General features: G+C 54.6%; 2 protein-coding genes across 2 annotated transcripts; both read left to right on the forward strand.

The window, feature by feature from the left end:
* Window positions 1-9,424: 9,424 nt before the first annotated feature.
* LOC141965153 (protocadherin gamma-B5-like) lies at window positions 9,425-12,600 on the forward strand. The gene has a single exon (XM_074916304.1). The coding sequence runs from the start codon at window positions 9,793-9,795 to the stop codon at window positions 12,472-12,474; it is 2,682 nt and encodes an 893-aa protein (XP_074772405.1). The 5' UTR covers window positions 9,425-9,792; the 3' UTR covers window positions 12,475-12,600.
* A 967-nt stretch (window positions 12,601-13,567) lies between these two features.
* LOC141965219 (protocadherin gamma-A10-like) lies at window positions 13,568-26,213 on the forward strand. Its single transcript, XM_074916467.1, has 2 exons — window positions 13,568-18,011; window positions 25,485-26,213. The coding sequence occupies exons 1-2, from the start codon at window positions 14,661-14,663 to the stop codon at window positions 26,211-26,213; spliced, it is 4,080 nt and encodes a 1,359-aa protein (XP_074772568.1). The 5' UTR covers window positions 13,568-14,660.
* Window positions 26,214-26,481: the final 268 nt, after the last annotated feature.

A 26,481-nucleotide genomic window follows, 5' to 3' on the forward strand; every position in this document is an offset into this window, starting at 1 on the left:
TGTCTCTGATAGTGTGTGGAAGATCACAGCTGTTACATTTCAGTGACTTTCCCGTAAGTGCCTTTGAGGTTTACAGCTGCGAAGAGAAGACTTTCCTAGGTGTGTTTCCTTAAAATACTACTGGAAGAAATGCTCTTGTTTGTCACATAGACACGGTGAGAAAACAAGGACTATCCGTGGTAAGGATAAGTTGTCTGTGTGACTTTAGCTGAAGTGTATCTGCAAATGATGATCATCAGTGACAGCCTTGATGGATTGGGGGGTTTGAGGAGAATCTCGGGGATGCTGAGTATGAGGAGGAAGTGGTGGAGACAAAGCATGTGTTTTGGTAACTCCCAGGTTTGCTGCTGAACAGCATAAAAGGAGTCTGAAGGTGTCATATTGTTGGATATCACACTACTCAGTCTCCAAGTGGCCAAGCCGTTGTTTCATCCATTCCTTTTCCTGTTGTATGATATTTCCTGTGAATGGCAGAGATTGAGGATAGACATACACTTTACGTTAAGGTCTGGGAATCATGTCTCTTCCAAGTTGCCCATGTGCTGAAGAAGGATGATGATGTCTTTGAGTTGATACTTCGATGAGTGAGTCTTTATTGGAGCTGCGTATTGCTTATGCACTGGAGAACATTTGCCATAGTACATCTTTGACGTAGTATGATGAGCAGAGAAATCTCTTTGCATCCATCTGTGTTGTAATTGTTATTCTTGGGTAAGGAGAACTGTGTTCACCATCTCCTTAAGTGGTGTCTGTCTGCAAAGGCAGCTTTCCTGTTGTGTGATGTTTGAGCAGGGTGAAAAATTTCTATCTGTCCATTGAAAAAGTTTGCTGTGGATTAATGTGAGATGTCTAAAAGATGTAAAGATGGTGTAAAAATTCCGTTTGTCCTAGAGGTTAGATGAAGCATACAGTTGTGGTTCCAAATATTTTTTCATTTTTCAGTTATGCAAATGACTTACATTGAGTAACGGTGGCTCTGGTCTTTGGTGTGAGCTCCTGTGTGGGTGTCCTGCAGGCGTTTTAGCTACTAGATACTTTTCCTTTGTCCCTACCACAGCTGACATCATCTGACATGTCAAGGTCTGATTCCTTCGCTTCTGTAGATTTCCCATTCTTACTTTGTTTGTTGTCCTGGTCCTTATAAGTATCTGTTATAACTGTAGGGCTGGGGGAGCAGTTTGCATCCTGCATTGAAGGTGTTCATCTGCCAAGACAAAGACTTTGACAGAGCCCAGTTTCCCTCAGGTGTCACTGAATGAAATGCTCTGTTGCCTGTGGCCGCCATATGGCCAGTAGCTGGATGTTGTGCGTGGTGCAAGCAAAGGCTGTGAATGCCGAGTGAGGAGGGTGAGGGGCTGGCTTTGGACTAGGGAAACAGTGGGTCAGTGTGGGTTTGGGTGGGCCATGGTTTGGTTTCATGGCTGGTGCCAAGGCCTGTGCCACTGATGTTGTGATGCTGGTTTCCCTGTGCTGAAAGGCGATTCCAGTCCTCCAGTCATAAAGTGTTTGTGGAGTAACTGTGCCTGTAGAACCATGATGTGTGTGTAGAACAGTTTATAATTCCTGTGTGAAAGCTCCTTTCTCCATCTGTGTCTCCATGTAACTTTACAATGGAGATTTCCTTCATAGTTGTACTTAGACTTTCTTTCAGGCCTTTGTTTCCTGGTCATGGTACATTTTCCCCCATTTCTGGATAGTTCCTTTTGCTTTTGAAACTGTGAGCATTATTTCTGCAGGAAGTACTTCAAGCACCTAAGACAGAATTTTATTTGTGAGGAAAAGAAAGCAGAAGCTGAAAGAGAATGTGTTTTGATTTCTCAGAAGACTCGGCTTGAGAAGGAGGCCCATGAGAAGGTGCTTACACATATGGTTTCATATGTGTGGGAGATGAGCAGGGCACAGATTAGAAATATTGCCCAGAGCTGATGACTGTTTCTTAAACTGAACCCCCCTGCTCTGTAGTCCAGAATAAGACTTCAGGGCAGCACTTATAGCTGGAGATCTCAGGGATTTCCAAGTGCTCTCCAGGATGAAATTCCACACCTGTAGTGAAGACTGAGACATTTTCCTGGTGCGTTCCTCTGAATCCACTTTCTCTTTTAATGCTTCCTTGCCTTACTTGTCTGATTTGTGGGTTTGTTTTCCTTTCCCTGGTCTCCTATGGATGTACGTTTATCTGTAGCAATCAGCATGGCTTTGTTCAGCCATGGGTGTGTGGTGTGTTGGTGCCTCTTGCTGATGCTCGAGCGGGTGTGCAAGGCAGGAGCTGTGAGGGAATCTTTGTGTTCTGTTCTTGTTGGTGGGGAATAGAGGGAATCATGACTCCTCAGTGGGAGTCGCATCTCTGTGGAACAGTGCTTGTGATAAAAGAGGGGAGGAGCTTCCCCCTAAGCCATAAATTTGATGACTCCTTAGCTGTTGGATGAGTGCTCCTCTTCCATTTTGGCCATTTATCATTCCTGTGGTTTAGCATCCTTGTTTATCTCCTGGAAGTAGTGGTGAGGACTGAAATATACTTGTGTTCTTGGTGCGATCGTGCTGCATTCTCCTCTCATGATCTGTTTTTGCCAGTTCTGAGAAGGTCAGAAGCAAACCTACCAGTTGTGTAGGGTTGGAGAGAAGACAGGGTAGCTCTGTGTGTGAGGCTGCAGAAGAAGACAGGGGCATTTCTGTACCTGTCAGAGTTAACACGAGCGTGTGCCTCATGGAGTACCTAATGCTGTATCATTTCTGTACTTTGAACCTCACAGAGAAACGCACCTTCCCTTCCCCATACAAGTACGTGGTCTGATCATGGTCCACCTTATAGATATTCTGTCTTTACAAGTGGCCTTCTGATTACTTGTTCTGTCAAATTATGATGGTCAGGGAACACTGTGCAATGGTGAGAAGTCAAATTTTACCCATGGTAAGGAAAAATTGTCTGTGAGACTTTTCTTAGTGTGGAGTGGGTCTGCAAATGCTGAAGATCAGAGACAACCATGGGAGCTGCGAATGGCTTGAGCAGTGTCTTGGGGATGCTGTGTGCACGGAGGAAATTTTGGCGACAAGACAAGTATTTTGTTGACTTCCAAGCTTTATTGGTGGCCTTCTGAAAATATCCCTGAAGGTGTCGTATTTTGGATATTGCCTTGCTTGGAGTCCCAGTTGGCCAAGTTGTGAGTGCATCAGTAAACATTCCTGTAGCATGATGATTCCTTTCAATGGTAGTTGTCAGGCGTAGATGTGAACTTTGGGTTTGCGTGGTAGTTTAATGTATATTTTAAGTTGGCCTTGTGCTGAAGAAAGATGCTGTTGCCTTTGAGCTGATCCTTTCATGACTGGGACTTTAATTGAGTTCCATATTCCTTATGGCCTCTGGAACTTTTTAAATTTCTTCAAATTAATTGGGATGAGGAGAAAAGTCTCTTGGAATGTATCTGTGCTGTATTCCTCGGTCTCTGAGAGGCTGTGTGCCCAACATTTCTCTCAGTGGTGTCTGTCTGCAGAGGTAGCTTTCCTGTTCCATGATATTTGGGCTGGATAGTAATTCTGAAAAGTGTCAATGATTAAAATTTTAACAGATTATTGGCCGGGTGGAGTAGCTTCCTTCCTTACCTTGATGGTTTTACAGCTGTCAAGACATGGTGGGTTAACCTCGGTGAGCTGCCAGATTCCCACCAAGCTACTGACAGGGGACAGAAAATACAATGAAAGGCTCCTGGGTTGAGATAAGGACAGGGAGATCACTCAGCAATTGCCATCACAAGTAAAAGGGCCAGACTCAGGGAAATTAGCTTAGTCTACTGGCTAAATCAGAGCAGGACAATGAGAAAGAAGACTAACATAGAAGCACCTCCTCCTCCTCCACCTTCTCCCTTCCACTCAGACTTAATTCACTCCCCATTTTTCTCCCTCCTCCCCCTGAGAGGTGCAGGGGGACTGGGAATGGCGTGTGCAGGCAGTTCATCACGCCTTGTCTTTGCCAATTCTTCCTCCTCATGCTCTTTCCCTAGTTCGATGTCTGGTCCTACCCATGGCAGACAGTGCTTTCTGAACTTCTCCAACTGAGTCCTTCTCACAGGCTGCAGATCTTTACAAACTGCTCCAACATAGGTCCTTTTCACAGGGTGAAGTCTGTCAAGAATGGACTGCTCCAGTGTAGGTGTCCCACAGGGGTCACAGGTCCTGCCAGAAGCCCTGCTCCAGCGTGGGCTCCTCTGCACAGGACCACATGTTCTTCCAAGAGCCTGCTCCAGTGCGGGCTCTCCACAGGGTCACAGCCTCCTTAGGGGCACATCCACCTGCTCCAGCGTGGGGTCCTCCACGGGCTGCAGGGTGGATATCAGCTCCGCCATGGACCTCCGTGTGCTGCAGGGGCACAACCTGTCTCTCCATGGTCTTCAGCACAGGCTGCAGGGGAATATCTGCCCTGACACCTGGAGCACCTCCTTCACTGGTCTTGGTGTCTGCAAAGTTATTTCTCTGATATATTCTCACTGCCCTCTCCCAGCTGTTATCGTGCAGGAGGTTTTAATCCTTTTTAAACATGCTATGACAGCGATATTAGCACTGACACTGATTGGCTGAGTTTGGCCAGCTGCGGATCCAGCTTGGAGGCTGCTGGAACATCAGAGAAGCCTCTGGCATCTTCTCACGGAAGTCACCCCTGTAGCCCCACTGCTACTAAAACCTTGCCATGCAAACCCTATATACAAGACAAAGACTTTGATATACTTGTGTATATCCCTAAAAAGTCATGGAACAAAATGCTCTGTTGCCTGTAGCTGACGTGGCCAAGAGTTGGATATTGTGCGTGGTGTGACTAAAGGCTGTGATTGCAGGGCGACGAGGGTGAGGGGCTGGCATCGAATCAGGAAGATTGGTGAGTCAATGAATTTTTGTCTAGACAATGGTTTGGTTTCATGCCTGGTGCCAAAGCCTGTGCCATTCATGCTGTGATCTTGGTTTCCCTGTCCAGAAAGGCAATGACAAGCCTCCAAATTTTCTTAAGTGTTTCTGCAACAACTATTCATGTAGAATGATATTCTTCCTCCTGCTGGGACAGGAGATTTTCAGTGGAGACACCTGTGGGAATTGGGGCTGAACACCAGTGTCAGTGCAGAAGAGCCACCCCTGGACACTTATGTGCCACACGTCTATAAGCCCACACACTCTCACTGTTTTCCTTGAGCCTTTCTGAATCCCTGTCCTCCTTCCGCTGGGTTTGCCTGGGTGGTGTGGATGGGAAATGCTGATCTGTGTCATCCGTGAAGGAATGAAAGAAGGAGCAGTGTAACCCCCATCCATGCAGAGCAGCAAGTGAGATAGGGCACTCGCATTTACATCCTCCATGTAGGCTCAGTGGAGAGCTTCGGGTGATTCCATCTGTGCTGGGCAAAATGGCAAAGCCAGTAGTGGTGAACCCAAAAAATGTTGATTTGTAGTGAGATTGTTTTCTTACCTAAATGCTTTTTCCCAATGGGATGTGCTTGGACCTGGTTGGTAACACTGGACACACAGCTCTTGGTTCTTGATGTTTGATAATGGGAGTCCCAAAGGAAATGACAATGCAGTTCCATGAACAGGGAAATTAAAGTTTGTTCAGTGTAAAGAAAGACAGGAGTCTCACTGTCTGCCTTCCCAGCTCGTGGAGGAAGGCTGCTGCAGAAACAGTAGCATTCGATGGATGGATTGATTTTCCCCAGGCATGATTTCTCTGTGTTGTTGCTGCAGCTGTTGCTCACTGTTTATTCCACCCTTGGCGGTAGTACCTGCCTTGGTACTGTTCCTCATCTATCCTGTATCTGTGGTGAAGGCCAAGGGAGATGTTGAGGTATGGCTGAGGGTGGGAAAGCATTTCCCGGGAGGGCCGTAGTTGCTATGTCACAAAGACTGGATGTCACCCATCCATACCCTGATGTTTCCATCCCTGCCTTGAAGGTTTAGAGCTGTCAAGACAAAGTCTTTGATGCGCTTCTGTTTCCCTAAAACGTCACTGCATGAAATGCTCTTTCACCTGTGGCTGGTACTTGGCCAGTGGTTGGATCTTGTCTGTGGTGTGACTAAAGGCTGCGAACGCAGAGCGAGGAGGGGCAGAGGCTGGCATTGCACCAGAGAAAAGGTCGGTCTATGTGATTTTGGTTGAGTAAAGTTTGATTTCATGGCTGGGGCCAAGGCCAAGGCCTGTGCCATGTGTGCTGTGATCTTGGTTCCCGGTCCTGAAAGGTGATGGTAGTCCTCTGATAATAAAGCATTTGTACAATAACTCTGCAGTTAGAAGGATGATGCATGGGGAGAAAGGCTGATAACTCCTGTGGGAAACCTCCTTTATCTGAATTGTATCTCCCTGTTGTGTTGCGACATTGAGATTCTTCATAGTTGAAATTAGACTTTCTTTCAGGTCATGGTTTGTTTTCCCTTTTCTGGTGACTTCTTTATATTTTGAAATTCTGAGTGTTGTTTTCCAAGAAAACTAATGAGGTGAGGAGAGTCCTCCTAAGGAGGTACTTCAGTGACCCAGATTGTGTTGGATTACTGTTGGTCTTTTAATTTGGCTGCTTGTAATTTGGTTGGTTTTGAATACTAAGGATTCTTTTGAGAATAGTAGTCTGCTGAGAGGAATGTGTCTCATTTCCTGGTATGATCATGATGCATTACCCTCTCATCATGGTTTTGCTAATTATTACCATGAGAAGCAAATCTGCAAGTTTTGTAGGATTGGAGAGAAATGAGAACGATGATGTATGGGTAGAATGTTTTCTCTTTTCTTTGTGACAATTTTATCCATCCATATCTCCCTGTAACACTTTGATGGAGAGTTTAATCAAAAAATAATTACATTTTCTTATCCTTTGAACTTCCTTCAGGCTTCCTTGCAGGTTGTGGTTTTTGTTATTTACATGAGGATTGTTCTTTCGCATGTGAAACTGTGAATGTAGTTTTGAAGTCAAGACTGACTTCTCTGGAGAACCACATGAAGACAGAATGTTATGTGTGAGTAAAATGAAACAGAAGCAAAAAGGGAGTCTCTCCTAAGTCCTTCCATTCAGATACAGGTCTTTGATAAGGCATTTCCACTTTTGGCTTCATATTCACAGGAGATGAGCAGGACACAGATGTAGAAAATTTCATGAGAACATTCAAATGTCCTGAAGTGTAGCCCTGCTTGCAGTTTCAGGCTTCAGTGACATCCAGGTGCTCCGGGAGATGAACTTTCAAGGCAGAGATGTGGCAAAGCACCTGTACATTTACCAGTTTTTACCTCAGTGAGCCAATCAGAGCTTCAGGTTTTGTTTACTAATGTTGTGGTTTGAACCCAGAGGGAACCTGAGCCACATGCAGCCAATGGTTCACTCCTCTCCTGTGAGGAATGGGAAGGAGCAATAAAAAATAAAGGCTCTGGAATGAAGATATAGGGCAGGGAAGGATGATTCACACCTTGTGCTCACCGGCAAAAGACAAATTTGTTAGGGGAAGAACCTCAATTTAATTCAAACACCAGCAACACTTAACAATCAACCACATCTTAAAATTAACCACAATTAACCACATCTTAAAAACACCTTCCCCAACACCTCCCTCTTCCTGGGGCCAGGTTTGTTCCCGATTTCTTGACCTCCTCCACCCCAGCACTGCAGGGGAGCAGGGGATGGGGGTTGTGGTCAGTTTGTCACCCGTTGTTTCTGATGCTCCTTCCTCTTCAAGGGGTAGAACTCCTCCCACTCTTCCCCTGCCCAGCATGGGGTCCCTCTAAAGGGAGACAGTCCTCCACGAACTTTTTCTGACCTGAGTCCTCCCCATGGGCTGCAGCTCTTCACAAACTACGCAAGCGTGGGTCCCTCCCACACGTGGCAATCCTCCCATACACAAGTTGCACCAGTGTGGGCTTCCCTCAGAGTCCCGCCCTTCTTTGGGTGCAGCCACCTGCTGGGGCGTGGTGTTCTCCACGGGCTGCAGGTGGAACCTGCTCCGCCAGTGACCTCCATGGCTGCAGGGGACAGCTGCCCTCTCCCCACGGGATGCAGAGGAGTCTCTGGTGCCACGAACCTCCCCCTCACCATTTTCCTCCTCTGTTCTTTCACAGTTACTCACTCACAACTACTCCTCACAGCTTCAACTCCTCTTCCCAGATTCTACTTCTGAAATACGTTATCACAGAGTGCAGCCACAGTTGCTAATTGGCTTGGCCTTGGCCAGAGGTGGGTCAGCTTAGAGCCAGGGGAGTTTCGACAATCTTCTCACAGACACCACCGATGTAGCTCCTTCCCCAGCTACCAAACCCCCTGCCTTGCACACAAACCCAAGACAATCAATCATCAGAAATGACTGAGAGATTTGAGCTTCTGCTTTGCAAGATGGAACTTGTGGAGAACACTTGCACATTCCCATACCCATTGCTTAATCCAAGCGCGTTACAAGCATTAACTGAGATTAATGATCATTATTGCCGTTATTTGTTGAGGTATGTGTTCTGGCTTCTTTGGTTTGATTAGGGAGTTTTGCTGTTCTCATAAAAGAAAGATATGAAGCTTAGTAAAGTCATTCAGTACAGGCAGAAGAGGCCCAGTAGGCCTTCGGAATCACTGCAGCTCACCCAGCTTACATCTGGAGGCCTCACTGACATTACTGGTAGTCTGGGGATGTTACATACGTGCATGACATCGGAGGGCATAATGATGACACATCAGCAAAGGCTTAAACCACTTTCAGTTTTGGCATTACAGGACAGACGGGAATTAGATAATGAGAAAGAGCAGCACTAGGATCTTCCAGTATTTCCTTCTGCCTCTCTCTTGTCCTTGTGACTGGGCACAGGCCTTACCAACACTGGCATGCCTTAACCTCACTGGAAGTGAAACCCTTCTGCATTCTGCTATGACTCTACTCATTGTTTAGTGTGTGGATTGCCTTTATCTCCTGGGTGCAGGAGAAACAATACCCTAGCTATGGGGCATATGCACACACTGTTCAGTCTCTGAGCAGTTGTCTATTCAGACTGTGCCTTCAGTTCTCTGAGTGTGCATGAGGGAAACTCGTTATTGCCTCGGACACACATACTTCCTTCTTAGTTCCCACGTCAGCGCAGGCCTCAAGCCCTAAAATCCCTGATGGAGTACACTGCTGCTTTAAAACCCATGGCAGATGTGAGTTCCTTTTCAGTCCGACACAGGAATCAAGGGGGGACTCTGCACTTCCTGCTTGTAACAGGAGAGAAGCCAGGAGAATTTTGTAGGCCCGGGTGTGACAGGATTGCACTAACATTTGCTTCATCCTGTTTCTGTTTATTTACTAGTCATCAATAACTGACCTCACGCGCGGTGCCAAGGCCTGTGCCATTTGCGTTATGATGCGAGCTTTGCTGTCCATAAGGCAGCGGTAATGCGCTGGCAATCAGGTGCGTGAGCACAAGCTGTACCCGGAGCAAGGCTGCGTGGGTCCGAGCCCTTGGAAGTGCCGGGCGAAGGCGCCTTTGCCCGCTGTGCCAGAGCCCGGCCCCCGGGAGCGCGGCCATCGGGCGGCTGCGGTGGCGTCGCGGCGCCTCCGGGTGCCGCTGTTGGCCGCGGGGAGCGGCGCTGGAGCCGGAGCCGGCGCCGCGTCCTGCCCCCGCCGGCTGCTCGCTCGCCCGGCGCCGGCCAGAGCGGCAGCGGCGCGGGCAGCAGAGGCGAGAGGCGGCGCGGCGCGGGGAGCAGCGGCGTCCGAGCCGGCGCCGAGCTCGCTGCCCTCCGGCGGCCCCTGCGCTCGGTGCGGAGAGCGGCTGGAAGGGCGGCAGGGCAGCGGCGGGAGGGAGGAGCGCGGCGAGCGCTGGCGAGGATGGCGGGCGGGCGGCGGCAGAGCCGGCGGCGAGCAGCCGGGCCAGTGCTGCTGCCCGCTCTGCTGCTGGGCTTGTGCTGCCGGGCGGCGCCGGAGCGGATCCGCTACGCCATCCCCGAGGAGCTGGGCAGAGGCTCGCTGGTGGGGCCGCTGGCGCGGGACCTGGGGCTGAGCCCGGCGGAGCTGCCGGCACGCAAGCTGCGGGTGGCGACTGCCGCTGAAAGGCAGCTGAAATACTTCTCGGTGAGCGCGGAGAGCGGGGAGCTGTACGTGAGCGAGAGGCTGGACCGGGAGGAGATGTGCGGCGAGGCGGCGTCCTGCTCCGTCAGCTTCGAGGCGCTGGTGCAGAACCCGCTCAACGTTTTCCACGTCGAGGTGGACATCCAGGACGTCAACGACAACTCCCCGCGCTTCCTGCGGGACACTTTCCAGCTGGAGATCAACGAGTTGACTTCTCCCGGCGCACGGTTTTCCCTGGGAGTGGCCGAGGACCCGGACGTGGGCAGCAACGCGCTGCAGGGCTACGAGCTGGAGAAAAACGGGTACTTCGCGGTGGAGGTGAAGCAGAGCCAAGACGGCAGCAAGTTCGCGGAGCTGGTGCTGCGTCGGGCGCTGGACCGGGAGAGCGAGCAGAGCCTGCGGCTGGTGCTGACGGCGCTGGACGGCGGCGACCCGCCCCGGAGCGGCACCGCCCAGCTCTGCATCAACGTCACCGACGCCAACGACAACGCGCCCGTGTTCGCACAGGACCGGTACCGCGCCAGCCTGCGCGAGGACGCGCCGCCGGGCTCGACGGTGCTGCACGTGTCCGCCTCCGACGCCGACGCGGGCTCCAACGCCCGCATCACCTACGGCTTCGGGGAAACGCCGGCCAAGGTGCTTCAGAAGTTCGTGGTGGACGCGGAGAGCGGGACGGTCACGCTGCAGGAGGCGCTGGACTTCGAGGACACGCGAGGCTACACGCTGCTGGTGGAGGCGAGGGACGGCGGCGGCCTGGTGGCCCACTGCGAGGTGGAGGTGGAGGTGCTGGACGTGAACGACAACGCGCCCGAAATCACGCTGTTGTCGGTGTCGAGCCCGGTGCCCGAGGACGCGCCGGTGGGCACGGTGGTGGCCCTGGTGAACGTGATGGACCGCGACTCCGGGGAGAACGGTCAGGTGTCGTGCGAGATGTCGGGCGAGGCGCCGCTGTCGCTGGTGGCGTCGTCGTCGGGCGGCTCGTACAAGGTGGTGACGGCGAGCGCGCTGGACCGGGAGCAGGCGGGCGAGCACCGCGTGACGGTGGTGGCCCGCGACCGGGGCAGCCCGGCGCTGTCCGGGCGCGCGGCGCTGGTGCTGGAGGTGTCGGACGTGAACGACAACGCGCCGGTGTTCGAGGAGGCCGCCTACAGCGCCTACGTGGCGGAGAACAACGCGGCGGGCGCGCCGGTGCTGCGCGTGCGCGCGCGGGACGCGGACGCGGGCGCCAACGGGCGCGTGAGCTACTGGCTGGCGGGCGGCAGCGCGGGCGCGGCGCCCTACGTGTCGGTGGAGGCGCGGAGCGGCGCGGTGTACGCGCAGCGCTCCTTCGACTACGAGCAGTGCCGCGAGTTCGCGGTGGCGGTGCGGGCGCAGGACGGCGGGGCGCCGGCGCGGAGCTCGACGGCCACGGTGCGCGTCTTCGTGCTGGACCGCAACGACAACGCGCCGCGGGTGCTGTGGCCGGCGGCGGGCGCGGGGCCGGGCGCGGTCGCGGCGGGGCCGGCGCCGTTCGAGGTGGTGCCGCGGTCGGCCGAGGCCGGGTACCTGGTGGCCAAGGTGGTGGCGGTGGACGCGGACGCGGGGCGCAACGCGTGGCTGTCGTACGAGCTGGTGCAGGCGCCGGAGCCGGCGCTGTTCCGCGTGGGGCCGCACAGCGGCGAGGTGCGGACGGCGCGCGCCGTGTCGGAGCGGGACGCGGCCAAGCAGCGGCTGGTGGCCGTGGTGAAGGACCACGGGCAGCCGGCGCTGTCGGCCACGGCCACGCTGCACGTGGTGCTGGCCGAGAGCTTGCAGGAGGCGCTGCCGGAGCTGAGCGAGCGGGCGGCGGGCGCCGACTCGGCGGCGGAGCTGCAGTTCTACCTGGTGCTGGCGCTGGCGCTCCTCTCCGCCCTGTTCCTGCTGAGCGTGGCGCTGGCCGTGCTGGCGCGGCTGCGCCGGGCCGGGCCGCCCGCCGTCCTGCGCTGCCTGGGCGCGCAGCGCTTCTCCGCGGCCGGCGCCGCCTTCCCGGCCGACTTCTGCGAGGGCACCTTGCCCTACTCCTACAACCTGTGCGCGGCGCCGGGCCGCGCCGTGGCCGAGGGCGCTTGGCTGCCGCCGCCGCCGCCGCTGCCCAGCCTGCCCGCGGAGGAGCTTCTCGGCGGGGAGCGCTGCGGGAAGCGGAGCCCGAGCAGCAGCGCCGGCGCGGGAGAGCCGCCCGCCGAGCCCGACGCACCGCAGGTCTGTGAGCCCGCGCGCTCTCGCTCTTCCCCTTCGGCCGGGCGGAGCCGTCGTGCCTCTGGCCCGGGCTCTTCCGCGGCTGCTGTGCGCGGGGAGCGCTCCTCCGGCTGCCCGGGAGGGAAGGAACGAGCGGGGGATGCCCCTTGCTCTGCCAGCAGGCAGGCAGCCGCGGCACTCCGTGCTCTGCCGGCGGCCGCAGGCTCAGCTTCACCCGACAAATTCTGATACCAACCCGTCTTTGAGTTGGTACCGGTGATGGCTGTATACTGAGCATTGTGCGTGAGAGGGACGGGAGAATGTGGTGGGCGCTTCTTGGTGGAGACTCCCCCTTCCTCGTCGCTTTTTCCCCAAACCGATGCACCCGAACCTGGTCGATAGCTGCATGTAAAATTGTTGATTTCCCGTTGAATGTTTTATCCATGAACTCAGAACTCACAGATGGTTCCTCCCTGATGAAGGAGGAAGGTGTCCCCCGTCTTTTGAGGGAGGCTCCTGTAGTAGTGGTAGCCCAGGTTGGATCGGGCATTTTTTCCAGTGATTATTGCTCTGTGCACTTTTTTCACTCTTTTTCTTCCCTGGGTGTTAGCTCCCTCTTCTTCAGCGTTCCTGATCTGTCTTTCATGCACACGTGGAGGTGTAGAATGGGGTATCATAAGAAAAACTAGATCGCATTTTTAATTTTGAACCTCTTCTATTTTCCTCTCCCCTTTCCGAGAGAAACTTGCTTGGACCTGGTTAATCACGTTGACGGGGAAATACTAAACCGAGGAACTCTGTCTTTCTGCCACTTTTCAATCGTTGTCGAATCTCCCACTTTGAGCAGGACAGCTTATACCCACCTTGAGAAGATATCTAAAAGGGGAAGGAATTTTACGAGAAGTAAATGAGATCAATGAGACACTCGAATACAGTCCATTTACACTTTCAGAAATGCTCCGCATAGTTTAGGGTGTGCAGCTGTATTTGTCTTCACCTGCTGCCCTACAGGATTTTCTTGAAGAGGTGTCCTACCAACATGAACATTCAAGGCTTGGATTAATAAGTTGTTAACAAGTCGCAAGGTTTTACACCTCGACTTATTTGAAAATGAAAGTTCCTTCTGGTCGTTCAAGGTATCGAAATGCTTGGATAAATGCAAATGTGTTTCAGCTATGCCACCCCTAACTTAATGTGGGGTATTAAAAAGGAAATCTCACGGCAGTGTCCTTCACCTTTGCTGTTCCACCCATTTTTAACTGTATCTTCGCATGTAGCACCGTTTAATGCGATTGCGTTGCTCAGTTTGCCACAGTGCAAAAATACCGCTGAGAACAAAAGACCGACGCAGTCGCGTGGCTGCGCTGAATGGGCAGAGGAGCCAAGGCAGCGGTACCCGCTGCGGTTCTTGCCGCGCTCGCCAAGGCGTTTTCCCGGCAGCTGGCTGGAGCCGAGCAGATGCTTCGGGCCGGGGTCAGTGCAGGTGCCTCCCGCCTCCTGGGGAGCTGTAGTGCAGCCCGGGGTGGGGGCAGAGAACGAGTTGCGAGCAGTAGCGGCGCCTCCTCCTGTGCTGTGTTCCCAGGAAGGTCTCCTGGGGAGCAATCCCTGAGCCCGTGGCGGGGCGGAGCAAGCCCAGCTCCTCCGGAGCGGTAGGGGCCGAGGGGGCTTAGATTCCGAGATGATGGACCCCACCTTCTTCAGCCTTGACGTGTCTCGGCTCAGTCGGCGGCGGTGGGGGACTTCATTGGAAGCGTGTTCCGGGGGGCTGAAGATTGAAAGCCAAGTTCCTGCCGCTTGGGTTAGGGAGCCCGACACCTCTGCTTCTGTGTGTGTGTGTGTGTGTGTGTGTGTGTCCGAAATATTTTGTATTTCAGAGCCTGTTCTGTCTTGCTGTCCTTGTAGCCGTCATTCCAGCATGACGGGTACAAAAATCCGTGGTGGGGACTGTGCTTTTGGACTAATGCTCGAAGACCCGTGATATTCTACACGTTAAATAAATAAATAAATAAATAAAGTATTATAGTTGCTATGTATTGGCCATGAGCAAGGGTTCTTTCCCGTGCGGTCGGAGTAACGGGCATCGTTAAAGGAAAGAACGGCTCAGGGAAAAGCCCGTGCAGGAAATCCCGCGTCCCCATTGGAGGGAGGATCTTCATTGCTGCCTTGTGCTGTCGGGACGGGGCGAGTTCCTGTGGCTGTAGGATGCATCTGTGATCTGCAGAAAGCGTGAAGGCAACGTCCTTGAAGCTCGACTACTGCAAAAAGCTGTGCAATTCGCGGAGGAGACTGTGCTGTCGGAGCGAGGGGAACAGGCTCGTCAGAGTCTTCACGTCATCTTCGACTTGGCATAACATCGCCGGATACATTTTCCTCCCGTGCGGAAGGAGTAAGAGAGTGCCGGGCCGTCGTTGGTTTGTTCTTGCTTTGCGGTGGGGATGTCGGCGAGGAGGAAGGAGGAGCTGTCGGGGAGAGACGGCAGCGCAGGAGCTCCCCGCCGGGCGGGCAGCGATGTCTGTGTCGGTGGCGCCGGTGCCGTCCCCGCGAGGTGTCCGTGGGCAGGGCCGGGCGGGCAGCGCTCGGCAGCGCTCGGTGCCTGCAGTGCCGGGAGGAGGCTGCGGGCGCCGCTGTTGACCGAGGAGGAGCGAGAGGAAGGCCGGAGCGCTGCAGGCAGCCCCGCCCGCTGCGGCCCGGCTCGCTCGCTCGCTCGCTGGCTGGCTCGGCGGCCGGGCGGTCTGCGAGCGTCCCCGCGGTGCGGAGCCGTGCTGCAGCGAGGCGGAGGGGCCGGCGGCAGCGGCCGGGGCCGGCCACAGGGAGCGGCAGCCGGAGAGGGAAGAAGGAGGAGGATCAGGATCCAGAGCCGTGAACGGGAGCCGGAGCCGGAGCCAGAGCCAGAAGCGATTCGGCGGGCGGCGGCGGGTCGGTGTCGGCGGTGTTGCGGGGCCCCAGGGGCCGCGGCGGAGATGTGCGCGGCGGGGAGGCGCCGGGGCCGGCGGGAGCGAGCCCTGCTGTGGTGCGTGCTGGTGGCGGCGTGGGAGGCGGCGTGGGGGCAGCTGCGCTACTCGGTTCCCGAGGAGATGCCCAAGGGCTCGTTCGTGGGCGACGTGGCCAAGGACCTGGGGCTGGAGCTGACGGCGCTCCGCGACCGCGGCCTCCGCCTGTTGGACAGAGGTAGGACGCAGTATTTCTCCCTGCACGGGAAGACGGGACACTTGGTGACGGCGGAGAGGATCGACAGAGAGCAGCTGTGCGAGACGGTGCAGCGATGCGTGCTGCGGTGTGAGGTGATAGTGGAGGGAGAAATGCAGGTTTACGGAATCGAAGTGGAAATCACGGACATTAACGACAACGCTCCCAGCTTCAAGGAAACTGAACTGGAGGAGAGAATGAGCGAGACGACATCGCCGGGGTCGCGGTTTCCCCTGGTCGAGGCTCACGACCCGGACTCGGGAGCGAATTCCCTGCAGCGCTACGAGCTGAGCGGCGACGAGCACTTCTCGCTGGCCGTGCAGGCGGGCCCCGGCGGGGACCAGCGTCCCGAGCTGGTGCTGGCGAAGGCGCTGGACCGCGAGGAGGCGGCGTTTCACGAGCTGGTGCTGAGGGCGAGCGACGGCGGCGACCCGGCGCGGACGGGCACGGCGCGGATCCGCGTGGCGGTGCTGGACGCCAACGACAACGCGCCCGTGTTCGGCCAGGCGGAGTACACGGTGCGTGTGCCGGAGGACGTGCCCGTGGGCTCCACCCTCCTCACCGTCACGGCCACCGACGCCGACGAGGGGATCAACGGGCACGTGAAATACTCGCTGAAGAAAATCACAGAAAAAGCCTCGAAAATTTTCCGTCTGGACGCCGAGACGGCAGCGATCACGCTGGTGCGGAGTCTGGACTTCGAGGACGCGGCTGTCTACGAACTGGAGGTGCAGGCACGGGACGGCGGCGAGCTTTTCGACACAGCGAAAGTCACGATCACGGTGACAGACGTAAACGACAACGCGCCCGAACTGACAGTGTCGTCGGCGCTGAGCGAGATCTCAGAGGACGCCCCGTCGGGGACGGTGGTGGCCCTGCTGCACGTGCAGGACCGCGACTCGGGGGCGAACGGCGAGGTGCGGTGCAGCATCGCGGAGAACCTCCCGTTCCGGCTGGAGAGGTCGTTGGGGGACTACTACCGCGTGGTGACGTCGAGGCAGCTGGACCGGGAGGAGGTGGCGGAGTACAACGTGACGGTGCGGGCGGCCGACGGCGGGTCGCCGGCGCTGCGGAGCAGCGCGGTGCTGGCGCTGCGGGTGCTGGACGTGAACGACAACGCGCCGGTGTTCGCGGAGGCGCGCTACAGCGCCCGGCTGCCCGAGAACAACGCGGCGGGCGCGCTGGTGCTGACGGTGCGCGCGGCGGACGCGGACTGGGGGCAGAACGCGCGCGTGCGGTACCGGCTGTCGGAGGGGCGGGTGCGGGGCGCGCCGCTCTCGTCCTACGTGTCGGTGCAGGCGGAGACGGGCGCGCTGTACGCGCTGCGCTCCTTCGACTACGAGGAGGTGCGCGAGGTGGGGCTGTGGGTGCGGGCGGAGGACGGCGGCGCGCCGGCGCTGAGCAGCAACGTGTCGGTGCGGCTCGTGATCGTGGACGAGAACGACAACGCGCCGCAGGTGCTGTACCCGCCGCCGGCGCCGGGGCCGGGCGCGGGGCCGGGCGCGGGCTGGGCGGGCGTGGAGCTGGCGCCGCGCTCGGCGGAGCCCGGGGCGCTGGTGGCCAAGGTGGTGGCGGTGGACGCGGACGCGGGGCAGAACGCGTGGCTGTCGTACGAGCTGGCCAAGGCGACGGAGCCGGGGCTGTTCCGCGTGGGGCTGCACAGCGGCGAGGTGCGCACGGCGCGCTTCCCGCTGGCCCGCGACGCGGCGCGGCAGAGCCTGGTGGTGGTGGTGAAGGACCACGGGCGGCCGGCGCTGTCGGCCACGGCCACGCTGACGGTGGTGCTGGCCGAGAGCGTGGCCGAGCTGCTGTCGGAGCTGGGCAGCGCGGCGGCGGCGCCGGGCGAGCCGGCCGGCAGCCTGACGCGGTGGCTGGTGGTGGCCGTGGCGGCCGTGTCCTGCCTCTTCCTCGCCTTCCTGCTGCTGCTGCTGGCGCTGCGCCTGCGGCGGTGGCGCCGCTCGCAGCTGCTGGCGGCGGGCAGCGGCGCCTTGCGCGGCGTGCCGGCCTCGCACTTCGTGGGCATCGACGGCGTCCGCGCCTTCCTGCGCTCCTACTCGCACGAGGTGTCGCTCACGGCCGACTCGCGCAAGAGCCAGCTCCGCTTGTCGGCCGGCAGCTGCTGCGACACCCTCCCGGCCCGGCCGCCGCCCGACGAGCCCGCGCCGCTGCTCGGGGAGGACCCCGCCGCTGCCCCGGTGAGTTCCCGTGCCCGGACTTCCCGGCTCCGCGACGCTTCGCTCTGCTGCTGCTCGGGCCTGGCCGCGCCGCGTCCCGCCCGCTGCGGAGGGGGGTCTCGCTCCCAGGCAGGCAGCGCTTCCCGCGGCACCGCGCCGGCTGCTGCTGCCTCTGGCTGGCGGGAGGGGAGCGTGGGACCGGGGCTCAGCGCTGCCGCTGCTGCCGGCCGCGGGACAAGGGGCGACTTGGCGCTGCGGGCAGGTCAGGTGCTTCCCGACAGCACGCGCGCTGCAGTGGCGGGAGATGCTCTGCAGACGCAGCCTTCGCGCCCCAGATGTAGCTTGGCTGCTCAGCGTTTCTGCTCTTCTCAGCCTCGCTGCTTCTCCGTGGCGACCTACGAAACGTCTTTGCACTTCCACATTTGTGTAAAAGGCAGAGGAATGGGCTGGGCAGCAACAACTGGTCCCTTGACGATGTCTGTCTGCCTGTTCGGGAGCTGAAAGAGAATCGGAGAAGTTGTGAGTCTTTGAGAAAGTCCCCGGGTGGCTGCGTGGGAAGGGCTAGTGCAGGAAACGGGAGATGTGCTTTGCTGATTGCCCGTCTGTTAAGGCTGACTTGCTTGAAACGGAGCTGGATGTGCCTTGGCTTGGGCATACAGGCTGTGACAAGAGCCACATGAGAGAGTCAGTGGGCAGTGGGAGATGTAAGGAGGGGGATAGTGCCCCTATGCAGGTGTTCACTGACCTATTCTCTTCCTGTGGGTCGCACCTCTTCTAGTCTTAGGCCCTTGACATTTCTGCTAAACCTCCAGTGAGCAGAAATTTATCTTCCTTCTTGTTATGGAGGTGTCAATATATCTTTGTGGGCTGTGTGGTGTGATGGTGCTGCATGTTGAAGTGAAATGTTTTGGGCAACTGCCCTGTGATGTCAAAAGTGTTTGCAAATTATGGGGTCAGAGAACACCATGCAAGTTGTGAAGGGTTGGAGATGAGAGTCCTGGGAGCTGTGTGTGAGGGACTGTTGGAGGAGACAGGAGAGACGATTTGCTCCTTTCCCTGTTCGGTGCCCAGCTGCAGTGTCATACAATGTGCATTTCTCCTTGCCAAAGAAGTTTGTCCTGAGTCATGTTATTGCAGCTGCACTGGGAGTCCTGTGAGGTTTCTCATGTGTGACTGCAATTGTCGTCAAATGTTAGCGAAGACTTTAATAACATACTTATATCAAAGCTTTAGGAAGAGCAAACTGTGTGTATAGTACCTACTAAACACCGTAATTTCGCACTTAGTCTAAGTGCCATGATCAAGAAGAGTATGGTGTCATCCCTTCCTTTTTTGCATATGTCAATCTCCTAAAATTAGCTAACACCTGCATTACATACTTATGAGAAACTTTATAATGAGAGCTTTGGGAAGAGCAATCACTCTGTATAGTACCTCTAAACACCTTAGTTATGTACGCACTCTAATTGCCAACAGCAAGAAGAGTATGTTGTAACCCCTTTCATTTTGAATGTATTAACTTCTTCCCTTGCTCGCTGTGAGGAGTTAAAGACGGGCCACTGTCTCTGATAGTGTGTGGAAGATCACAGCTGTTACATTTCAGTGACTTTCCCGTAAGTGCCTTTGAGGTTTACAGCTGCGAAGAGAAGACTTTCCTAGGTGTGTTTCCTTAAAATACTACTGGAAGAAATGCTCTTGTTTGTCACATAGACACGGTGAGAAAACAAGGACTATCCGTGGTAAGGATAAGTTGTCTGTGTGACTTTAGCTGAAGTGTATCTGCAAATGATGATCATCAGTGACAGCCTTGATGGATTGGGGGGTTTGAGGAGAATCTCGGGGATGCTGAGTATGAGGAGGAAGTGGTGGAGACAAAGCATGTGTTTTGGTAACTCCCAGGTTTGCTGCTGAACAGCATAAAAGGAGTCTGAAGGTGTCATATTGTTGGATATCACACTACTCAGTCTCCAAGTGGCCAAGCTGTTGTTTCATCCATTCCTTTTCCTGTTGTATGATATTTCCTGTGAATGGCAGAGATTGAGGATAGACATACACTTTACGTTAAGGTCTGGGAATCATGTCTCTTCCAAGTTGCCCATGTGCTGAAGAAGGATGATGATGTCTTTGAGTTGATACTTCGATGAGTGAGTCTTTATTGGAGCTGCGTATTGCTTATGCACTGGAGAACATTTGCCATAGTACATCTTTGACGTAGTATGATGAGCAGAGAAATCTCTTTGCATCCATCTGTGTTGTAATTGTTATTCTTGGGTAAGGAGAACTGTGTTCACCATCTCCTTAAGTGGTGTCTGTCTGCAAAGGCAGCTTTCCTGTTGTGTGATGTTTGAGCAGGGTGAAAAATTTCTATCTGTCCATTGAAAAAGTTTGCTGTGGATTAATGTGAGATGTCTAAAAGATGTAAAGATGGTGTAAAAATTCCGTTTGTCCTAGAGGTTAGATGAAGCATACAGTTGTGGTTCCAAATATTTTTTCATTTTTCAGTTATGCAAATGACTTACATTGAGTAACGGTGGCTCTGGTCTTTGGTGTGAGCTCCTGTGTGGGTGTCCTGCAGGCATTTTAGCTACTAGATACTTTTCCTTTGTCCCTACCACAGCTGACATCATCTGACATGTCAAGGTCTGATTCCTTCGCTTCTGTAGATTTCCCATTCTTACTTTGTTTGTTGTCCTGGTCCTTATAAGTATCTGTTATAACTGTAGGGCTGGGGGAGCAGTTTGCATCCTGCATTGAAGGTGTTCATCTGCCAAGACAAAGACTTTGACAGAGCCCAGTTTCCCTCAGGTGTCACTGAATGAAATGCTCTGTTGCCTGTGGCCGCCATATGGCCAGTAGTTGGATGTTGTGCGTGGTGCAAGCAAAGGCTGTGAATGCCGAGTGAGGAGGGTGAGGGGCTGGCTTTGGACTAGGGAAACAGTGGGTCAGTGTGGGTTTGGGTGGGCCATGGTTTGGTTTCATGGCTGGTGCCAAGGCCTGTGCCACTGATGTTGTGATGCTGGTTTCCCCGTGCTGAAAGGCGATTCCAGTCCTCCAGTCATAAAGTGTTTGTGGAGTAACTGTGCCTGTAGAACCATGATGTGTGTGTAGAACAGTTTATAATTCCTGTGTGAAAGCTCCTTTCTCCATCTGTGTCTCCATGTAACTTTACAATGGAGATTTCCTTCATAGTTGTACTTAGACTTTCTTTCAGGCCTCTGTTTCCTGGTCATGGTACATTTTCCTCCTCCACCTTCTCCCTTCCACTCAGACTCAATTCACTCCCCATTTTTCTCCCTCCTCCCCCTGAGAGGTGCAGGGGGACTGGGAATGGCGTGTGCAGGCAGTTCATCACGCCTTGTCTTTGCCAATTCTTCCTCCTCATGCTCTTTCCCTAGTTCGATGTCTGGTCCTACCCATGGCAGACAGTGCTTTCTGAACTTCTCCAACTGAGTCCTTCTCACAGGCTGCAGATCTTTACAAACTGCTCCAACATAGGTCCTTTTCACAGGATGAAGTCTGTCAAGAATGGACTGCTCCAGTGTAGGTGTCCCACAGGGGTCACAGGTCCTGCCAGAAGCCCTGCTCCAGCGTGGGCCCCTCTGCACAGGACCACATGTTCTTCCAAGAGCCTGCTCCAGTGCGGGCTCTCCACAGGGTCACAGCCTCCTTAGGGGCACATCCACCTGCTCCAGTGTGGGGTCCTCCATGGGCTGCAGGGTGGATATCAGCTCCGCCATGGACCTCCGTGTGCTGCAGGGGCACAACCTGTCTCTCCATGGTCTTCAGCACAGGCTGCAGGGGAATATCTGCCCTGACACCTGGAGCACCTCCTTCACTGGTCTTGGTGTCTGCAAAGTTATTTCTCTCATATATTCTCACTGCCCTCTCCCAGCTGTTATCGTGCAGGAGGTTTTAATCCTTTTTAAACATGCTATGACAGCGATATTAGCACTGACACTGATTGGCTGAGTTTGGCCAGCTGCGGATCCAGCTTGGAGGCTGCTGGAACATCAGAGAAGCCTCTGGCATCTTCTCACGGAAGTCACCCCTGTAGCCCCACTGCTACTAAAACCTTGCCATGCAAACCCTATATACAAGACAAAGACTTTGATATACTTGTGTATATCCCTAAAAAGTCATGGAACAAAATGCTCTGTTGCCTGTAGCTGATGTGGCCAAGAGTTGGATATTGTGCGTGGTGTGACTAAAGGCTGTGATTGCAGGGCGATGAGGGTGAGGGGCTGGCATCGAATCAGGAAGATTGGTGAGTCAATGAATTTTTGTCTAGACAATGGTTTGGTTTCATGCCTGGTGCCAAAGCCTGTGCCATTCATGCTGTGATCTTGGTTTCCCTGTCCAGAAAGGCAATGACAAGCCTCCAAATTTTCTTAAGTCTTTCTGCAACAACTATTCATGTAGAATGATGTTCTTCCTCCTGCTGGGACAGGAGATTTTCAGTGGAGACACCTGTGGGAATTGGGGCTGAACACCAGTGTCAGTGCAGAAGAGCCACCCCTGGACACTTATGTGCCACACGTCTATAAGCCCACACTCTCTCACTGTTTTCCTTGAGCCTTTCTGAATCCCTGTCCTCCTTCCGCTGGGTTTGCCTGGGTGGTGTGGATGGGAAATGCTGATCTGTGTCATCCGTGAAGGATGAAAGAAGGAGCAGTGTAACCCCCATCCATGCAGAGCAGCAAGTGAGATAGGGCACTCGCATTTACATCCTCCATGTAGGCTCAGTGGAGAGCTTCGGGTGATTCCATCTGTGCTGGGCAAAATGGCAAAGCCAGTAGTGGTGAACCCAAAAAATGTTGATTTGTAGTGAGATTGTTTTCTTACCTAAATGCTTTTTCCCAATGGGATGTGCTTGGACCTGGTTGGTAACACTGGACACACAGCTCTTGGTTCTTGCTGTTTGATAATGGGAGTCCCAAAGGAAATGACAATGCAGTTGCATGAACAGGGAAATTAAAGTTTGTTCAGTGTAAAGAAAGACAGGAGTCTCACTGTCTGCCTTCCCAGCTCGTGGAGGAAGGCTGCTGCAGAAACAGTAGCATTCGATGGATGGATTGATTTTCCCCAGGCATGATTTCTCTGTGTTGTTGCTGCAGCTGTTGCTCACTGTTTATTCCACCCTTGGCGGTAGTACCTGCCTTGGTACCGTTCCTCATCTATCCTGTATCTGTGGTGAAGGCCAAGGGAGATGTTGAGGTATGGCTGAGGGTGGGAAAGCATTTCCCGGGAGGGCCGTAGTTGCTATGTCACAAAGACTGGATGTCACCCATCCATACCCTGATGTTTCCATCCCTGCCTTGAAGGTTTAGAGCTGTCAAGACAAAGTCTTTGATGCGCTTCTGTTTCCCTAAAACGTCACTGCATGAAATGCTCTTTCACCTGTGGCTGGTACGTGGCCAGTGGTTGGATCTTGTCTGTGGTGTGACTAAAGGCTGCGAACGCAGAGCGAGGAGGGGCAGAGGCTGGCATTGCACCAGGGAAAAGGTCGGTCTATGTGATTTTGGTTGAGTAAAGTTTGATTTCATGGCTGGGGCCAAGGCCAAGGCCTGTGCCATGTGTGCTGTGATCCTGGTTCCCTGTCCTGAAATGCAATGCTTGTCCTCTGATAATAAAGCATTTGTACAATAACTCTGCAGTTAGAGGGATGATGCATGGGGAGAATGGCTGATAACTCCCGTGAGAAACCTCCTTTATCTAAATTTTATCTCCTTGTTGTGTTGCGACATAGAGATTCTTCATAGTTACGGTTGGACTTTCTTTCAGGCCTTTGATTTCTGGAAGGTTGTGTTTGTTTTCCCTTTTCTGGAGATTTCTTTATGTTTTTGAAACTTTGAATGTTGTCTCCCAGGAAAACAAATGAGGCAAGGAGATTCCTCCTATGGAGGTACCTCCATGACCCAGTCTGTGTTGGATTACTGCTGGTCTTTTAATTTGGCCGTTTGTAATTTGCCTGTTCTTGAATACTTCTGTTCTTGGATTCTTCTGAGAATGGTGGTGGGCTGAGAGAAACGTATCTCCTTTCCTGGTATGATCATGATGCATTACCCTCTCGTGATTGTTTTGCCAATTATGACTGTCAGAAACAAACCTGCAAGTTTTATAGGGTTGAATGAAAGTGAGCATAATGATGTATGGGTAGAAAAACTTCTTTTTCCTTTGTGAAACTTTTATCTATATCTATCTCCATGTAACATTTTGATGGAGAATTTTGTCAAAGTCTTAATTACATTTTCCCATCCTTTGACCTTCCTTCAGGCTTCCTTGCAGTTTGTCTTTTGTGTTTTCCACATGAGGATTGTTCTTTTGCATGTGAAACTGTGAGTGTAGTTTTGCAGTCAAGACTGACTTCCCTGGAGATCCACGTGAAGACAGAATCTTAAGTGTTAGGAAAATGAAAGAGAAACTAAAAGGGAGTCTCTCCTAAGTCCTTCTATACAGATAGTGGCCTTTGATAAGGCATTTGCACTTATGGCTTCATATTCATAGGAGATGAGCAGAACAGATATGTAGAAAATTTCATGAGAACTGTCAAATGTCCTCAAGAGCAGCCCCGCTACTACATTGTCCAAAGGAAGACTTTAGGGCCTCGCTTGCAGTTTCAGCCTTCGGTGACTTCCAGGTGCTCTGGGAGATGAATTTTCAAGGCAGAGATGTGCCAAAGCACCTGTACATTTACCATTTTTTACCTCAGTGAGCCAATCAGAGCTTTAGGGCTTTTTTATTAATGTCATGGTTTGAACCCAGAGGGCAACTGAGCCACACGCAGCCAATCATTCACTCCTCTCCCCTCAAGAATGGGAACGAGAAATAAAAACTAAAGGCTCTGGAATGGAGATATAGGGCAGGGAAGGATGATTCACACCTTATGGTCACCGGCAAAAGACAGATTTGTTAGGGGAAGAAAACATCAATTTAATTCAAACATCAGCAACACTTAACAATCAACCACATCTTAAAATTAACCACGAATAACCACATCTTAAAAACACCTTCCCCAACACCTCCCTCTTCCTGGGGCCAGGTTCCCTCCCGATATCTCCACCTCCTCCACCCCAGCAGTGAAGGGGAGCAGGGCATGGGGTTTCTGGTCAGTTTGTCACACATTGTTCCTCTTCAAGGGGCAGGACTCCTCCCACTCTTCCCCTGCTCCAGCGTGGGCTCCCTTTCACGGGAGACAGCCCCCCACAAACTTTCTCTGACCTGAGTCCTCCCCATGGGCTGCAGCTCTTCACAAACTGCTCCAGCGTGGGTCCCTCCCACACGTGGCAATCCTCCTAGAGACGAAGTGCACCAGCGTGGGCTTCCCTCAGAGTCCCGGCCTTTTTCAGGTGCAGCCACCTGCTGAGCTGTGGGGAACTCCACAGGCTGCAGATGGCACCTGCTCCACCGGAGTCCTCCATGGCTGCAGGGGACAGCTGCCCTCTCCCCACGGGATGCAGAGGAGTCTCTGCTCTGATGCACCTCCCCCCTCACCATTTTCCTCCTCTGCTCTTTCACTGTTAGTCGCTCAAAACTGCTCCTCACAGCTCCAACTCCTCTTCCCAGATTCTGCTTCTGAAATACGTTATCACAGAGGTGCAGCCACCGTTGCTAATTGGCTTGGCCTTGGCCAGAGGTGGGTCAGCTTAGAGCCAGGGGAGCTTCGACAATCTTCTCACAGACACCACCGATGTAGCTCCCTCCCCAGCTACCAAACCCCCTGCCACGCACACAAACCCAAGACAATCAATCATCAGAAATGACTGAGAGATTTGAGCTTCTGCTTTGCCAGAAGGAGCATGTAGAGAACACGTGCACACTTCCCTACCCCTTGCTTGCTCCAAGCGCGTTACAAGCATTAACTGAGAGTAATAAGCATTACTGCGGGACGCGGCCAAGCAGCGGCTGGTGGCCGTGGTGAAGGACCACGGGCAGCCGGCGCTGTCGGCCACGGCCACGCTGCACGTGGTGCTGGCCGAGAGCTTGCAGGAGGCGCTGCCGGAGCTGAGCGAGCGGGCGGCGGGCGCCGACTCGGCGGCGGAGCTGCAGTTCTACCTGGTGCTGGCGCTGGCGCTCCTCTCCGCCCTGTTCCTGCTGAGCGTGGCGCTGGCCGTGCTGGCGCGGCTGCGCCGGGCCGGGCCGCCCGCCGTCCTGCGCTGCCTGGGCGCGCAGCGCTTCTCCGCGGCCGGCGCCGCCTTCCCGGCCGACTTCTGCGAGGGCACCTTGCCCTACTCCTACAACCTGTGCGCGGCGCCGGGCCGCGCCGTGGCCGAGGGCGCTTGGCTGCCGCCGCCGCCGCCGCTGCCCAGCCTGCCCGCGGAGGAGCTTCTCGGCGGGGAGCGCTGCGGGAAGCGGAGCCCGAGCAGCAGCGCCGGCGCGGGAGAGCCGCCCGCCGAGCCCGACGCACCGCAGGTCTGTGAGCCCGCGCGCTCTCGCTCTTCCCCTTCGGCCGGGCGGAGCCGTCGTGCCTCTGGCCCGGGCTCTTCCGCGGCTGCTGTGCGCGGGGAGCGCTCCTCCGGCTGCCCGGGAGGGAAGGAACGAGCGGGGGATGCCCCTTGCTCTGCCAGCAGGCAGGCAGCTGCAGGCTCAGCGTCTCCCGGGGGTGTTTCTCGCCGGCCATCCTTTGAGTAAATTCAGGATCGTGCCTGACGGAGAATGTGGTGGGCGCTTCTTAAAGGAGACTCCCCCTTCCTCGTTGCTCTTTCCCCAAACCGGTGCACCTGAACCTAATCGATAGCTGCATGTAAGACCGTTGGTTTCCCATGAATGTTTTCTCCATGAACTCAGAACTCACAGATTGTTCGTCCGTGAGGAAGGAAGAGGGTGTCCCTCGGTCTTTCGAGGGAGGCTTCTGTAGTAATGTCAGCCCAGGTTGGATCGGGCATTTTTTTCTGGTCAT

Source organism: Athene noctua, chromosome 12 (genome assembly GCF_965140245.1).
Source record: "Athene noctua chromosome 12, bAthNoc1.hap1.1, whole genome shotgun sequence".
Lineage (NCBI taxonomy): Eukaryota > Metazoa > Chordata > Aves > Strigiformes > Strigidae > Athene > Athene noctua.

Bases quoted from the DNA above. Each gene is read 5' to 3' on its own strand.
- LOC141965153 (XM_074916304.1), top strand. From the start codon at position 9,793: ATGGCGGGCGGGCGGCGGCAGAGCCGGCGGCGAGCAGCCGGGCCAGTG.
- LOC141965219 (XM_074916467.1), top strand. From the start codon at position 14,661: ATGTCGGCGAGGAGGAAGGAGGAGCTGTCGGGGAGAGACGGCAGCGCA. The intron at 18,012-25,484 runs GTAAAAGGCAGA...GCGGCCAAGCAG, and splicing joins CTTTGCACTTCCACATTTGT to CGGCTGGTGGCCGTGGTGAA.